This window comes from Tyto alba, unplaced genomic scaffold (assembly GCF_018691265.1).
Source record: "Tyto alba isolate M040663 unplaced genomic scaffold, T.alba_DEE_v4.0 Super-Scaffold_20000042, whole genome shotgun sequence".
NCBI lineage: Eukaryota > Metazoa > Chordata > Aves > Strigiformes > Tytonidae > Tyto > Tyto alba.
In genome coordinates, this window is record NW_024881293.1 from 2,867,101 (window position 1) to 2,882,860 (window position 15,760).

Genomic DNA, 15,760 nt, shown 5'->3' on the forward strand with positions numbered 1-15,760 from the left:
TTTTTTTTATGTTATCAGCTGCAATCTAATAGATTTGCAATAGATTCCTATCTTGCATTTCAAAAAGGGAAAATTACTTTGGAAAACATACTCAGTGGTATTTCCCATTACTATATTCCCTTCTTGCCCTCCTTTCACCACTGCACTCCAAAGTGCCAAGGTATCAGTTTTGGCATGCAATGCAAGCATGCCTTAAACAAGATTTCTTTCTTCTGTACAGTTTTAAAGGCTATTATTTACTGCAAGCATAATATTTTTAATTTCCCTGAGCCTTTTGCTAAGGCACTAAAAACAGAGATGTAAAACCAATATATGTTAAATTACATGCACTCATATTTATACAAGATAAGGAAAACAACATGATTAACAACTTAAGGAGAGATGACAAAAACTGAATTACTAACTACCTCCTATAGTAAATATGTAGTGTATTTCCATTAGTCCCCATTAAAAATATTATAGCATTTTATAAACCGAGTCTCCAACACAACAAAGAACATCTTTAATTGTTAATAAGTAGCTACTGTCACAACATTTGCAGGGATGAAAACTTTCCTTCTCTGCATCTGTAAAATTTGGAAAGATTCATCAACTTCAGAGTCACGATCCAAGGTTATATGACAGCCTATCACTGCAGGTCCTTTCTAATATATGAAAGTAGATAAAGGAAGAGGGCAAACATTATGTAAACTCATTACAGTGTAGTCCCCGAATCATTTTTATCTGCTGAGAAACTGAAAGATTTGCTTAGCTTTCTCCATGAAACCAAGTGCTTCACTCATTTCAGCTGCAGCCCATTGATATTTTCTTAGAGAAATGCCTTTCAGTCTTCTCTGATAACAGAAGATAATACTGAAATACATTTGTAAAAGAACTCTAACTGTAATGCTCCAGTTGCCTAAACAATGCATTTCTCAAGATGCAGAACAGAGTACTACAGGGCAAGAGCAACAGTTGGCACTCATGTTAACACAGCCAACAACAGAAGTTACTAAATTTATAGTTCACCCCAAACCAGATGACAGCAAACTGGTATCTGCTTAATTTATGAAATCAAGAAAGGTCAACAGGCTCATAAAGTCACTTTAGGGAAAGGCAACTTCCTCCATTTTTCAAATAAAGTGAAAACAAATACCTGAGAGAGCACCAATGTATTTATCTTCTGCTCAGTTAATGGCTACATTCAAGATTAAGCTGTTTAAATCAAATTAAAATTGTAGAATTTTTTTTGCACACATCTTTTCAGAACACAAAATGTCAACTAAAGCAGAATACAAAAATAAAATGTCACAGAAAAATAACAAAAACATTGCATTTGCAGACAAGGAACCTGAAAAAACATAGCTCTGGTATATGAGAGTGGAGAGACTGGAGGCTGACACTTAACAGTTAAGGATTTGGTAGCTATGAGCGAAGTTTCAGCACAAAGTCCTCTCTGATTTTGCAATCCCTGACAAGGGTCCGTAAGATCTGAAACACTGGACTCTCTGCTCTTTACCTGCAACTTGAAACAGAACATTTTGCAGGAAAGTCAGTTTTTTACTCAAGTCACTGAAACTTGGTATGCCCTACTCCTTGGTAAAAGCCCAAGACAACTCTAATATATGGCAGCAGCCTCCCACCTTTCCTTTTAAGAGTACAACTCTATGGCAAAGGTGTGTATTTTAACATTCTGATACAAACTTACTGCTAAAGAGAAGTCAGCTATCATTGCAGTTGAGCTTCTTTACAGCAGAACTTACTATCTAGACACTTAGTTCCCAATTTTACTGGCAGCAACATAGGGATGTTTGCACTGGACTTGGCTCCAAATAAGGGTGAGGCTTAAGAGACGTTACCAAAATTTGTATGAATCAATCACTTTCAGAATCATTAGGTCGTTCCCATTCAAATTGTTTCTTATGGACTGCCAAATAAATATGAATCTTGTTATGACTACTCAAGTGAGGCATCTGGCTCTCAATGCAAGTTAGAAGTATAGCTGACTACCCATTTCCGTGCCATTCTGCAGTAATAATAATCAAGATGATAGATTTTCAGCTATTATAATACTCTCACTAGAGTAACTTTATGTCAATCATCACATTAATAATATTGCCTCTTTGAAGTTCTAAAGCATTAATCATAGTCTATCAAACGCTCTTGCAGAACTCCAACAGAAAGTGTAACAAAATTAACTCTTAGCAGCAGCCCTGGTAAGCTCCGAAGTGCTTCTCAAAGTTTCATCCTAAGTAACTTACATGCACTGATGATCCAAACAAATATTCGGCTTGCTTAGTCCAGGGGGAAAAGTGAATAAAAGGTAAGTAAACATTTGCTAGTGAGTATCTGATGTTCAGACATTATTTAATTTCTTAGCTACAAATGTTGAAATACCAGTGAATCTTATTTCAATAACTGTTAAACCCAAGTAAAAAACTTAGACTGCTATAACATTTCCTTGAGGAACTTGTCACAGTGAACGTAGGCCAGTGAGAATTCTTCCAAAGAAAGTAATTCCTGTCAATTTGTATAAAGATCTTAGCTGGAATAACAAAATAAATTTGAAGGTTTGGCAGACAAAAAAAAAAATATCTACTCTCTCTGGTCTTGCAACTATTTTTCCTTTTTGTTCATTTGGTACATGTACTAAATGGTTAATAAGTGGAATATAAAATTATTTTGATATTTTGCAGTTTTGTAATCCAGTAACATGAGAATCTTCAGAAAGACTTTACAAACACAAGTTGCCTTACAAAGGAGAACTCACAATTAAAGAAAACAGCTCTTAGCCACAAACACACACACAAATGGAGCCTGCATCTTTTCCCATAAATGACCTGTCAAAACTTTGTATGTATACACCTGAAGTTAGCTCAACCTGATTGTTTATCACTGCATTATCAATTACATGGGGCATGAGCAGAGAGGTCCTCAGTGTAAGAGGTTCCCTGTAAACAAATCAAGTAAAGTAAATGATGGATGCAAAATTATGGTAAATTGTAATAAAAACAAGCACTACAAAGTTTAGTACTGTTGATGATACAGAATCAATATGAAAAATATTGTTCAAACAGTTATGAAAAGATGAATCAAAAAGAAAACATCTAGAGAAAGGCAGTAAAAATGATTAAGAGGTATAGAAGATTCTCATTACAAGGAGAACTTAGAGCCTTCACTATATTAAGATATGATTCAAGCTAGAGGTAAATAAAATAAGAATACAATGAAAGTCGATCCTTGACTTTACCTTGTACGCACCATAAAAGCCAGTCTCCAATTATAAAACAAAAAATGAAGTAGGAGATTGCATAGAAGGGTAAGGAAACCACATAAACAACAACAGTGTCAGGTAAACCCTTGACTTAATGCAAGGTAACGCAAAGAAATTCAGGTAAGGATTATTCATGTGAATAAAAGTCATCCCGATGTAGGGGAGACAGTCAACTCTAGCACTTTAATACAGATAAGGCAGTCAGTAACACATTGAGTTTGCTCTCTTGTATGCTAAAGCAGCAGGACAATTCTAAATCACAAAATAGTTCACTCCAGGGAATGAAAGAGAAAAGCACTTGTTTCATTCTGGAAAACAGTGTCTGTTCTCCTGTTCTGCAGGAACTCATTCCCTTCTTATTTTGGAACATAACCTCCAAATCTACTTATCTCAAAGCTCTTCCCTAAAACAGCATTCACCAAATTTTCTCTGCATATTCTACACAAAATCATTTAAACATTTCTGTGATTCAAAAGAGAACATTCGAAGAAAGTTTGGGAAAATCCTAATACAATAAAATATTTCTACAAGGAAAAGTAATATTTCAATAGAAACTTAGTAACTTTTCACTTGTTTTCAGGAAAATTAAGAAAGTATTTTCCTAAGGGGGAGAATAATTTCAAAACATGCTGACTTAACTAAAAAAAAAAAAAATTAGCAGTGGAATACCAAGCTTCTTTTCTTCCAGGTCACTCATCTTTTCAAATCTAACTCTGATCAACAGAAAAAAATTGATTAATACTGGAAAGCTGTCTGGTGCCTTATTTCACTTCCCAGTGTAGGTTATGTAACTGAAGACAGCATTAGCAAATTTGCTAGGAAATGCTGCAACTGTGGTCTAGATGCACTTTATTTTTTTAACTTGGAAAAAACAGTATAAGGAAGTATGGCTGAAAAAGCAAAAGTATAAAGTAAAATATGTAACACTTCAGAATCTGAATAATCAAATAACCCAAGAAAAATATTTTTATTATGTTAGATAAATATATACATTTGCTCTAGCCAGAAATAAGTTAGTAGCTAGAAACGTGCCAACTTGTTACAATCATGAAGGCCACATTGTTATTTTAAGGACAAAAAAACCACCACAAGTATGTAACAGAGGGAGTATGCAAGGTGCTTGTAGTACTTGTTTTAACAAAGACCCGGAGCCCTTGCACCACATTCCTGATCACCTTCAAGCTCTTTGCTAAAATCTTCCTATAAGAAATTCAGCTTTCTTGGTGACATCACCAGTCAGATGCTTGTGTTGACAAAGCTGGGCCCCCCTACTACAGACACCAGGACGCCTGACCCCCCTGCCAGCACAAACACGTACCCTGCCAGGCCGGTACCAGCACCGTGCACTGACAGCACCTGTGGATCTCCAGTACCAGCTGCGCAGGGGGGAACTTTCCAAGTGAGTGTATACACAATAGTACATCTGAGGCTTCTGAAGAACAAACAAGCCTTACAGCCTTCTCTAGCCTTATAATTACAGCACGTAAGTAAACAAGTTTCCCAGTGTTCACATAAATACGATAGGACCTGACTAATAGCAAAAACACTGGGCTTTTTAATAACTTAGGAAATATCTGAACATGCTAATGCCTCATATTTTAAAAGTTTATACTCAGAAATATGGAGCTTCAGGAGTCAAATACATCCAATTTAGTGCTGATTTTTATTTTTTTTTTAAAATGCAGATAACATTTTTTTACCTCTGAAATGAAGGCTTATCTTCTCCTACTCTTAAACCCGTAGGCAGAAGCAAGGCTGGAATGAATCACACCAATTTCACTCTGCTGTTCGGGAAAGCTCAGAGCAGCAGCTATCATGGGAACCGGGGGCGTTGCTGTAGAAGTGAAGATGGGAATTTAAAGTAATACGAGTGTCCTATTCAAAGGGCCCCGCTTATGAGAGAGAAAAGAAAATTTCTGCTGGTTAGAAGACCTCAAATATATTAAGATATTCACCAGATAGGAGCTGCCATAGAGATACAGTTCTTTGACATCCCAAATGCAGCTTGCTAACCAAAGTAATACAATTCTCCTCACAAATCAGTGTGATTTTGGGAAATCAAAGTAAATTTCATTTTAAGGTTTTGTTCTAGATGATCTTGTTTACCTTCTCCTTCCTCCCTTGTCTTTTCCAAGTCATTAGCTAGGAAATTTTGAAGCCTTCTGAGTTGCTACTTAGAAATAGAGCTTACGTAAGAGCATCATTTCATGTTAACCTTGCTAAAAACATACAACCTACAGAACTTTAACATCCTTTTATAAGCTACATTCCAATTAATATGCAATCATTTTTCTTACAAGTTGTTTTCTGTTTGGAAATAAGTTTTAAACTTATTCCAAGTACAACTAATACATTCATGCAACTTAAAAACCAATCAGGGCACCACTTGGCCACGATTTCCATTTGTGATGACATCCAGATGGCAATCCAAAGCCTACCTTTTGTAAATAGGATGCATATTTATGCGACTCTCAAGTACAACTAAGTATTTGGAAGTGAGAATGCCTATGAAAGTATTAGCAAACAAAAAACCTAGGATTTCTACTGCCACAGAATTTAGCCTGCGTATTTCATCTTGACATCTCCCTTTTCCACTGCAGCTATTTGACACTGTTTCAGCAATAGTCACTCTTAGACAAAAGAAAATCCACTGTACCTTTTATTATGACAGCATTTATTTAGAATCTGTGAAGCAGAAGCCTAAAGTTGCACTTTGCATTCAGACTGATATAAAACAAGGCATAATAATTATTTATAACAGATGACGATTTATAATTCACCCAACTTAATATCACACTATCTCTGGGACAGTATTATTTACTAAGCGTTACCCTATAGTTCATGCTCTCCCTGAAATCTGATAAGAACCATGGGAAATAGCAACACTATGACAGCAGTAGAGCCATTTAAGGTAAAGTTTTAAGAGATTTATTAGCAATGTTTTGAGACTTTAAGTCTCTACTACAATAAATAATCACCAGGGGCTGCTGAAGATGTAGGTGAACCTAATTCAGGTGTTTTGCCTGCACTACAACAAAGGACTCTTATTTTAAGAAGTGACACAACTGGGTTTTTTAAGAGGTCATTTGGTTTCATGAGACTCCCACTCAAGTTGCCTTATTTGCTTTTGGTGAAAGGAAATTACAGACTTTTTTCCCCCCTCTTGACAGCCTGACTTTGTACAGAAAGAAGACGGGAGAGAAGCACATGCAGTATTCATTTCAGACAATAGTAGGAATCATGCCACTGGGGTTTGTTGACTAGATAAAGTGCTATGTGGAACACAGCTAAGACAGGAATACAGCTGATCGGCACAGCACAGAGCCACTACCATACATATATAAATAAGCACAGGAGAAGTAAAACATTGCCCTCTTCTGCCCCCCACCCCCAGCAAACAGTTGTTTTTAAAAGGTATTAGTCACAAGGATTTAGCAGAGCAAACTTTTGTCCTGTGTAACATCAGTATCTTTCTTCCTCTGAGAACAAACTTCTGATCTGCCACATAATCCATAGCAGAAACTGCCTAGACTATTTTAGCATTGTTTGACTACACTTTGGAGCTTAGCTTTATAGCAGATTATAGCCTGATAAAACCACTGGATATTTTTATGTATGACCATCTTTTTTTTTTTTTTTTTATACTTTAGTTAGTGAAAAGTTACTTTTGAAAGGAAGACTAAATCAGAAGCCAGAGACTCCAAAAGTGGTTTTTCTGAAGGAAACACTCATCTTTGATATTACTACTGTCATATATAAAGGAGGAAATGCCCTGATGAAAGAAAAAATATGCCCACACTACTCCTCTAACAGACACATGCATTGAACTGTAAAGTGAAAGCCAAGCTGTTCTCTTTTTTGCCTTAGAAAGGGAATTAATGAAAAATCTTGTGCTAATACATCTGATTTGAACAAATTTTCCTACAAGCTTGCCAGGCAGGATAGAAGCATACTAACTACAACTTGAGAGAAACAGATGATAAACTCTTAACAAACATATTAAATTTCAGAAAATGCAAAAGCCATAAAAAATGTATAATTTTTCTGCTAGTTGTTGGCCACGCACCAGCAGCTGCTGGATTAAGCATTTAGCAATCATGTCAAAGATAACAGGGGTTAGCTCTGATAAAAATCTCTGAAGCTACCCAAGTATTTTCTTTTTTGGGGGTTGTATTCCCTCCTCCCTCGCCCCCAATACCCTTTTATCCTACTAAATTTCATTCTAAATCTCAAATGCATTCATCACCTTAGCAACAACATGCAACATTTCAATGCATAAAAATAAATTAGTAAAATCTGCCTCTTTTCCTCGAGGATTCCTAAGCTGTTGTGCACAGTAGAAGAAAGATGTAAAGAATTTACTCCAGCTATAAAAACCTATGACCAAGCCAGGCAGTAACTAGCGAAGTTTAACACCTGGGAGTTATAAAGTATTTTGAATGTAGACTACAAGAACAAAAATATGCAAGACATTGAACTGCTTAAGAAGCAGTGCAAGTAAAGAGCGGGCGAGTTTTGTGAAACATGACTGAGGCATAACCAAGCTCTCACCTTCTGCAGAAATGTTACGGAAGGCTGGTACGCAGAGGAGGATGCCAGGTGCCATCCTAAATATGCTCTAAAGGAGATTATGAACCTTGTGTCAGTTATCACTTGCAAACAGAGGTCAGATCAAGGTCAAGGAAAACAATTCAAGCTGTACTCTGGGTCTGCCCTAGACTTAGTCAGCTGCCCATTCTTAAATGGCATCTCAACTTCACAAATCTAGTATGGCCTACCTCTTCTGGTAAGACAGTCTGAATTGACAGCATGAGAGGATTTCTTCAGAAATACAGAGTATTCCTACTTCAAAATGAGAAGTCTTACAATAACGAAAGCCTTGACTGATTGGGCAAAACATATCACATTTTTGGTACCTGTGACATGTTCACCTTTTCAGATATAATCAGAGTTCATTAAATAAATTGCAGAAACAAGACTATTTGTGAAATGATAGATATCTTTAGTGTCCAAGGACAAGGCCTACGGTGCATTAAAAATTCAAAAGGATATTTGCTTTACTGACTAGAGAATAATTATGTGCTGTTTAACAGCTGCGTGTTTTGAATAACTAAATTATAATACACTTCCCAAATAATGTCTCGTCTAGTCATTTCTAAGGTATTAAACTGTCAGCTTACTTTTCTCGAAAATGTGTTTCTAAAGGACACACTCATTCACAGTTGTTTAAACCTGGCAGTTCTTAGTTCTATTTTCTCTTCAATATGTAAGACAACAACCTGCAACATAGGCCAAAATAAAGTTCATTAAAAAATAATTAATCTGTCTGTTCAGGTAGCTAATGAAGTCAAATTTCACAACCCTCCAGAGGAGCTACTCTCTAGCAAGTTTCCTAAACTGGTATTTAACCAAAAAGATCACCTTGTACTGACTCCCAGTTTTCCACATGCATAAAGTTAAGTCACAACATCTTTCTCTTCTCATCCCCCTTCTATCATCTAGTCATCTAGTTAGAATTATTAAAAAAACAAACCAAAAAACAAACCAAAAAACAAACCAAAAAACAAACCAAAAACAAACCAAAAACAAACCAAAAACAAACCAAAAAACAAACCAAAAAACAAACCAAAAAACAAACCAAAAAACAAACCAAAAAACAAACCAAAAAACAAACCAAAAAACAAACCAAAAAACAAACCAAAAAACAAACCAAAAAACAAACCAAAAAACAAACCAAAAAACAAACCAAAAAACAAACCAAAAAACAAACCAAAAAAACAAACCAAAAAAACAAACCAAAAAAACAAACCAAAAAACAAACCAAAAAAACAAACCAAAAAAAAAAAAAAAAAAAAAACAAACCAAAAAAACAAACAAAAAAAAAAAAAAACAAACCAAAAAAAAAAAAACACACACAAAAAAACTTTTTAATCCTGCTCATCAGTTTCCTATATTTTCCCATAAAACCTCAACCCGAGGGCTAAGAAACTTCCACATCCAAGAGATATAGCTGAATCTGCAAAAGAAGGGCTATCAGTAGAAACCATTTTGGAATCTTAACTGCAGCTACTGCTATCAGATCAGCAGAAAAATATTAAGTTTCTTATAAGAAAATTGCTGTGAATAGCTAATATTAGTAGATGTTACTACAAATACTAAAATAACTGAGAGTAAATGTAGAGGAGTAAAAATAATTCCAATGGAACCTACTAAAAATAGAACTACACAATTTCAAAATATGCATGTATTAGAAAAGAATAAAGCACATACTACAAATGGCCTTATCTTTATACAGAACGGATGCTAAAACTTTAATCATAACAATTCAAAGCAACTTAACACTAAGAATTTGGTCCTTCTCCTTCATGAAACAAGAATATAATTCCACAGATAAATTATTCCTGGTTATTCTTAAATGCCTCATCTATATTGTGTTTGGAGTTGCTCTTCTGTTGGGGTTTTACTGGAGTTTTTTTAGTATTTGTGAGCCTTAGTAAGGAGCGTCTATTCATAAAATGGGGGAAATGACCTATAGTTCCTAATTATGACAGTCTGAAATCTGTAAAACCCATAACAGTTAAAACTTTAAACCCACAAAGTAGCACAAAACCAAAACCTAGGAACCATCAAATTAGCTTACTGATATTTCTATCTATAAACTTCATGAATGCAAATAAAACTTCTGTGCCATGAAAAATTATCTTAGAAATTATTCTGTCTGGCTTCTCTCAAGTTGCTTTTCTAGCCTTTCAGGTAAATCACAGGCACACAAATTCTATTTGCTAACATACTGCACATTCAGGAAAAAGCATAATATAGCCTCTAATTTACCAAGCGTTACTTATATATGTGCTAAATATGCTTTTCATTACAGGCAGCAAAATAAAAATCAGTGCTCGAATTTCAGTTTGTATTAGCTTAATCTACGAATTACTATTCAAAAGAATAACCAATTGTGTTGCACCACTTCTTCCTCCCAGCTCCTTCCTCAAACTCTAAAATAAAAAAAATCTTATATAATAACTCTTCTCCTAAATACCTGAGCTTGTTCCCAATATGAGTTCCTGAATCAACTGCACTACAAGTAAGATCAGGCCCTAAATTCTAGATTTAAAAAATTTACAAAGATGCAATTTAAAATATTATCTCCTTTCCTTCTTTGGTTCATTTGTAGCCTTCAGAGAATTCCAAAATACATATATTCACCTCCAAGAGGAGCCAATATCCTTGTGCTACAACTGTAAATATTTCCTTTTTCTATTTACTCCTTGTAAGTGACAGCTTCTGTTACGATTTTGGCCTAAAACAGTAGTCAAAATGTCAGTTATATAAGGCCATACGTGGAGGCACAGGCAGTCTAAAAAATATTGCTGTTGAATTAATCACGGCAAAAAGAAAGGATGTCCAGTTTGACATACTTATTTACATAAAGACTAACGTGTATACCCCCCCGAAATTCTTCTCCCATCCTTCCTCCTTTGCTAGAGTCAGCCAGAAGTAGTCATTCACGCCGCCTGCAAAATTTCATAACCGACAAGATCGCCAGTACCCTAAAAATAACAAGAAATTAAAAGCCACAGAAAATAACAAAGCCTTACTTTTACATTTGCACCAGCGCTCGCCTAAAGTACAAAACAATCCTCGCGCGTCGCAGAAACCCATTCCTCGGCGACACTTCACTTGTTAACACCGGCCTGCAAATAATTTTAGCAGCGACCCCACCCACACAAAAAAAGTTTACAGTTTTCGGAAGGCTGACACAACCCTGCGCCGTGTTGCGCAAAGGCCGTTCCCACACTCACGCCGAGCCCCCGCCGCCCCGCAACCTCCGGGCGGAGACATTTTCCCTCCCCGCGCAGCGCCCGGCCGCCCACAACAGACCCGCGCCTCACACAACTTCCACGTTCCCCGCCACCTCCAGCCCAGGCCGTCCCTCCCTCAGGCTGAGGGGAAGGTCACGGCGGCCGCCGCCGCCCACCTGGCAAAAGTTTGCGGCCCCCCCCCCCCCGCCCCCCCCGCCCCCCCCGCCGCCATGGCCGGTGGCGGCGCGGCGGGAGGGGGCGTCCGGGGGCCGCGGCGCGGCGGGCGGGAAGGGCCCTACCTTTCTTGGCTTTCGGGGAGTGCCGCCGGCTCCGGGCGCTGGCTCGTTCTTCCTCAATAGCGGCGGCTATCTCCGGGTCGTCCTCCCCATTGTACCACACCAACAGCTCCTCGCCGGGCGCGATTGGCTGCCGGGAGAGAAGAGAGAGAGGGCGCGGCGCCAATCAGGCGGCGGTTTGTTGGCGGCGGGCCGCGGGGCGGGGAGCGGCGGCGCCGACGGCGGCTGCCCCGCGGCGCCCCGCGCGCGCGCGCGCGCGAGGGAGAGAGAGGGGTGGCGCCGCCCCGCGCCCCCTGCCGGCCGGGAGGGCGCGCAGCCTGGGCACGCGCCGAGCTCCGCCCCCCACCCCCCCCACCCTCCACCGCCGCCCCGGGAGCCAGGAGGGTGCCCCGCCACCGACAAACCGGCCTGGCGAACTAATTCACCCCGATAAAACACAATCCTTGAGTAATTCAACCTTTTCAAGCTTGAATTTTTACCCGAATTTTGATTCGTCTCCAATCGTGAGGTTGGTTCAGCTGCACGCAGGCTGAACCCCCAGCAATGAACCCCCCCCCGGTGCTTACTGCTATTTACAGTTCGATTCTTTTCAGTTTGCTATCAGCATTACACACACCGACCTTACACAAAGCGTTAAATAATGAGTAAAACGGTTCAGCCATCCACTGAGGTTGGAATTTGGAACAAAATCTAAAGATACAGGAAAAGACTGCCGCAGTGAGTTAAAGGGAACACAGAGGAAAACACGTAATTACTACACGTTTAACAAATCCACTTAATCACAATAATGAAAGATTTGTTTGCCATTCCAATTTTATTATTTCTGATTTTTTTAATCCAACCAAAAACTTCAAAGGAAAGACCAAATTAGCCAAGTAGGCGTCACTGCAATTACGACACGTATTCCCAGCACTGTCAGCAAACTGACCAATACTCGTTTCCCTGACTATTTCACATGCTCCTTAAAACATGATCGGACTCAAACCAGTAAGTGCCCAAGTTTGCAGGCTAAAGATGCATTTGTACCTATTTTTTACATCTTCATATCATCATTTCCTGAAGCATTTTATCCAAAACCAAGAAAAATCAACTTAAACACCTTCCTTTACCTTAACTACAATCCCCCTTTTTTCCAGCGCTTAATGAGCACTGGGCTCGTGGAGATAAGATACTAATTTTAGAGTCATTACGTTAGAGCAAAGGGTATCCTTACACTACTATTTCAAGTCTAAAGCCAAAGGGGATTTTTGTATCAAGAACAATAGTAATATTTGTTTCTTCTAAAGCACTTTTTTTTTTTTTTTTTTCCCCCCAGGTCTCACAGCACTTGATAAATGTGATAGTTATCTTTATACCCCCAGACACTGGACCAACGAGAGATGCAAGATCCCAACAACCATGTTAAGTGCTTAAATTATAACATAAGTAAAGCCTACAGTTTGGCTTCCTCAACAGTCTGGAGGCCTGATAGGTTTACCACTATTTATCCTATTTGCATGATCCCATTTTGCAAGTGTTTAGCAGCAAGAAATGAAGAAGAGTTGTCTGATGCAAACAACTTATCATCTAAACAATATACAAACTCAGAAAAGAGCTGGCAAAAATTTTAGGCAATGCAAACACAGGAGGATAACGAGCATATAATTTGTTAGCTGCATGGCTGGAACTAACATTCAACTCAATGAATGTAGTTTTCGTGTAACTAATTTAGAATGTAAATTAAGCCCTCTAACCTTGTACTTCTAAAATGAGATGCAGCAGCAGCTTTAACCCAGACAATTAAAACAGCTCCCTCACTACCAACACGAGCAAGAAAAGGACTTCACTGACCAAGTGCCACTTTTGCCGCTGCTCTCATACTGATGACACCCTCTAGTAGCAACTCAAACCCAACTTTCTCCAAACTATTACCTACAGATGGTTTGTGCAGTACCGTCAGCTTAGGATAGCTTGGTTAAAAAAAAAGGAATGCATTTTGGAAAGGCTCACTAGGTTAATAACTCTCCCATGCTTTTTGGTCCTTTATAACATTTAGCATTCCTTAATCTGAACATATTCTGTTCAAAAGGTTTAAAGTAATTTCAAAATTTGTTATTTTCAAGAGTACTACCCTAACAAGTTATATCCTAAGAAGTTCTAGCATCACTAATTCAACCTGCTGTACATGTACAAGCACTGCAACGTGTCTCGTACAGACTGAGACAGCCATTTGTCTGTCTCGTATCAGCTTATATATCTTTCACCAGACACTGCATTTTACTGTGATGTTGTGCTTTTGTATCTGGATGTGGCCTTATCTCCCCCCATGTAACCACAGTGGACAGTTTGTGGCATTAGTACTTGTGTGCATTTTTCACTCTGTACAACCCTACGTTACCTTGTGTTCCTATGTAACAAGGAGGTTCTTGAGTTATTATAAACCTGTTTGACAAAACATTCTTCCAGAAACAAATTAATTTCACCTTAATCAAGGACAATCTCACAGCCAAGCTTATTTAGAAGACTTTTTGAAACTGAGTTTTCACTGTAATTTCACTTCAAGAATTACAAAGGCCCGGACTATGTGCAGAATAACACTATTAAACCACCTCGTTTCATTAGGAGAGGCAGCAAGAACTTCTGAAACCCCATAATGAGTTTAAGTTGTTTCAACGAAATATCATAATTCTCACATATGCATCCTGAGGAAAGCATATGCAAAGCAGCCTACAAATATCCTCAGTCCTTCAGTAAAGATGAACAGAAGATGGAAGAGAAAAATATTTGCTTGTGCTCACTTAAAAGTTCTATGCTATTACTATTCATTTACAGCAGAGAACAGGGAAGTTAAAGCTCTGTGCAGTTTTGAGGTTCTTTTACACCAAGCAAATTTGGACTTTGCTTATCTTAGCAATGAAGCCTGGAAATCAGCCTGTTTAACTTACAAAGTAAAAACCCACAAAAAGCTGAAGAAAACCTTGGGGAAAAAAAAATAAATAGCCATGACAATATTTTACATGCTTCAAGGTAAAGCAGAATAAAATGGCATACAAGCCACTCCAATTCTCCTTTGGGATAAATAAAAAATGTGCTATTTATCACTGAATGGATTTCTCCTAAATTTACGAATTATGATAAAGATCAGGAAGGAACCATGTGTACATACCTGGGCTGGTAAATTTACAACAGTTTTGAAATATATACCGTAACACATTAAACGCAGAAAGAGAAGGATGTTTAAGGTGTTATTTGTTACAATTTCTTTTGTCTCGGTTATCAGTAAGGCGTGATGTGAATCTAAGACTGAATCGGATTCTATAAGAACATTATCATCTCTGGTACAGAAGGTGAGACAAAACCCAAGCCTTTAAATAATAAACAGACATAAAAGCAACCGTACTTCATAAAGAAAGCAGAACACAACACATTTTTTTTTCCCAAAATATGAATTTTCCCTACAGTTTCTAAAGTATAGGATAGTAAAAACTTATACAACAGACTATATTTAAATGCTTTAATGTAGTAATCTGCCCTTGAGACCACACATTCAAAATCTCCTCCTCTATATTATACTTCTCTTACACTGTCAGTTACTTGCAGCTTAACTTCCAATTGCTTCACACTAACTTTATTTTTAAATCCTGGTTACTATAAATTTGCTACTTTAAATAATGAAAAATCGATTTACAAAACACTAGACAAAACAAGATTTCTTAATGCCTTCCTTTGGTTTTCATATTCTTGGAATGGACAATAAAGTAAACAGAATATTGGATTTAAAATATTCCTATTAAAGTACAAGAATAGTGCACTTGTTCAATTAAAAAACACAAAATGTGACTTTCTAAATCTTGACCTGATTTATCAGAATGCTGACTGAATTGCTGAATGATTAATGGTAGTGAAAACTGTCCAATTTCTTGTCAAGCTTTCACTTCAAAAATCAACACAGATTAGCAAAATCAGCACTTTCCTTACATATCACCTCTCTAAAAGGTGGGAGAAGACAATAAAATATATTGAAATAAATGGATCAAAAAATAACTGGAATATCAGCATGCACTTTTAACAAGCATTCATTATTACAGATTTGTGAGCTTTTTTCTCCCAATATGGAAAAAAAAGTTAAACTTTACATTATAACCTAGTTTTGCACAGTGCAGCAACTCAGACATTTCTACAGCCATCTCTTAAATTACCTGCCAAGTTACCTGTGTCACAGATGTACTGACAATCAAGGAACAGCAGGAGCGCATCGCTGAGCCATAGTTGTAATGCTTCTTGGACTAACGTGCTCCTGGAAACACTTGGTTATTTTTGAGCAGCATGAAGCTGGGATTACTAATCCAAGCCATCCCAACCTGGCTCGTGCAGAACTAGTTCAAGCATGTCCGTACCGCGTTCTTGGAACTAAGTCTACAGAGCAGAAA

At 37.8% G+C, this 15,760-nt stretch overlaps 1 protein-coding gene across 6 annotated transcripts in view; it reads right to left on the reverse strand.

Moving 5' to 3' along the window:
* Positions 1 to 15,760, reverse strand: part of PRDM2 (PR/SET domain 2) — a 74,847-nt gene that overhangs the window by 35,404 nt on the left and 23,683 nt on the right. For 5 of the 6 annotated variants that reach the window (XR_006165477.1, XM_042794096.1, XM_042794095.1 and 2 more), the window contains exon 6: positions 11,355 to 11,481. Coding sequence is in view for 5 of the 6 variants with exons in the window: in XM_042794096.1 (XP_042650030.1) it covers positions 11,355 to 11,481 (127 nt within the window). In the remaining variant the exon portion in view is untranslated. Of the gene's footprint in view, positions 1 to 10,851; positions 11,075 to 11,354; positions 11,482 to 15,760 lie in introns of those variants that run through there. The other variant, XM_033007719.2, reaches the window with a different exon arrangement.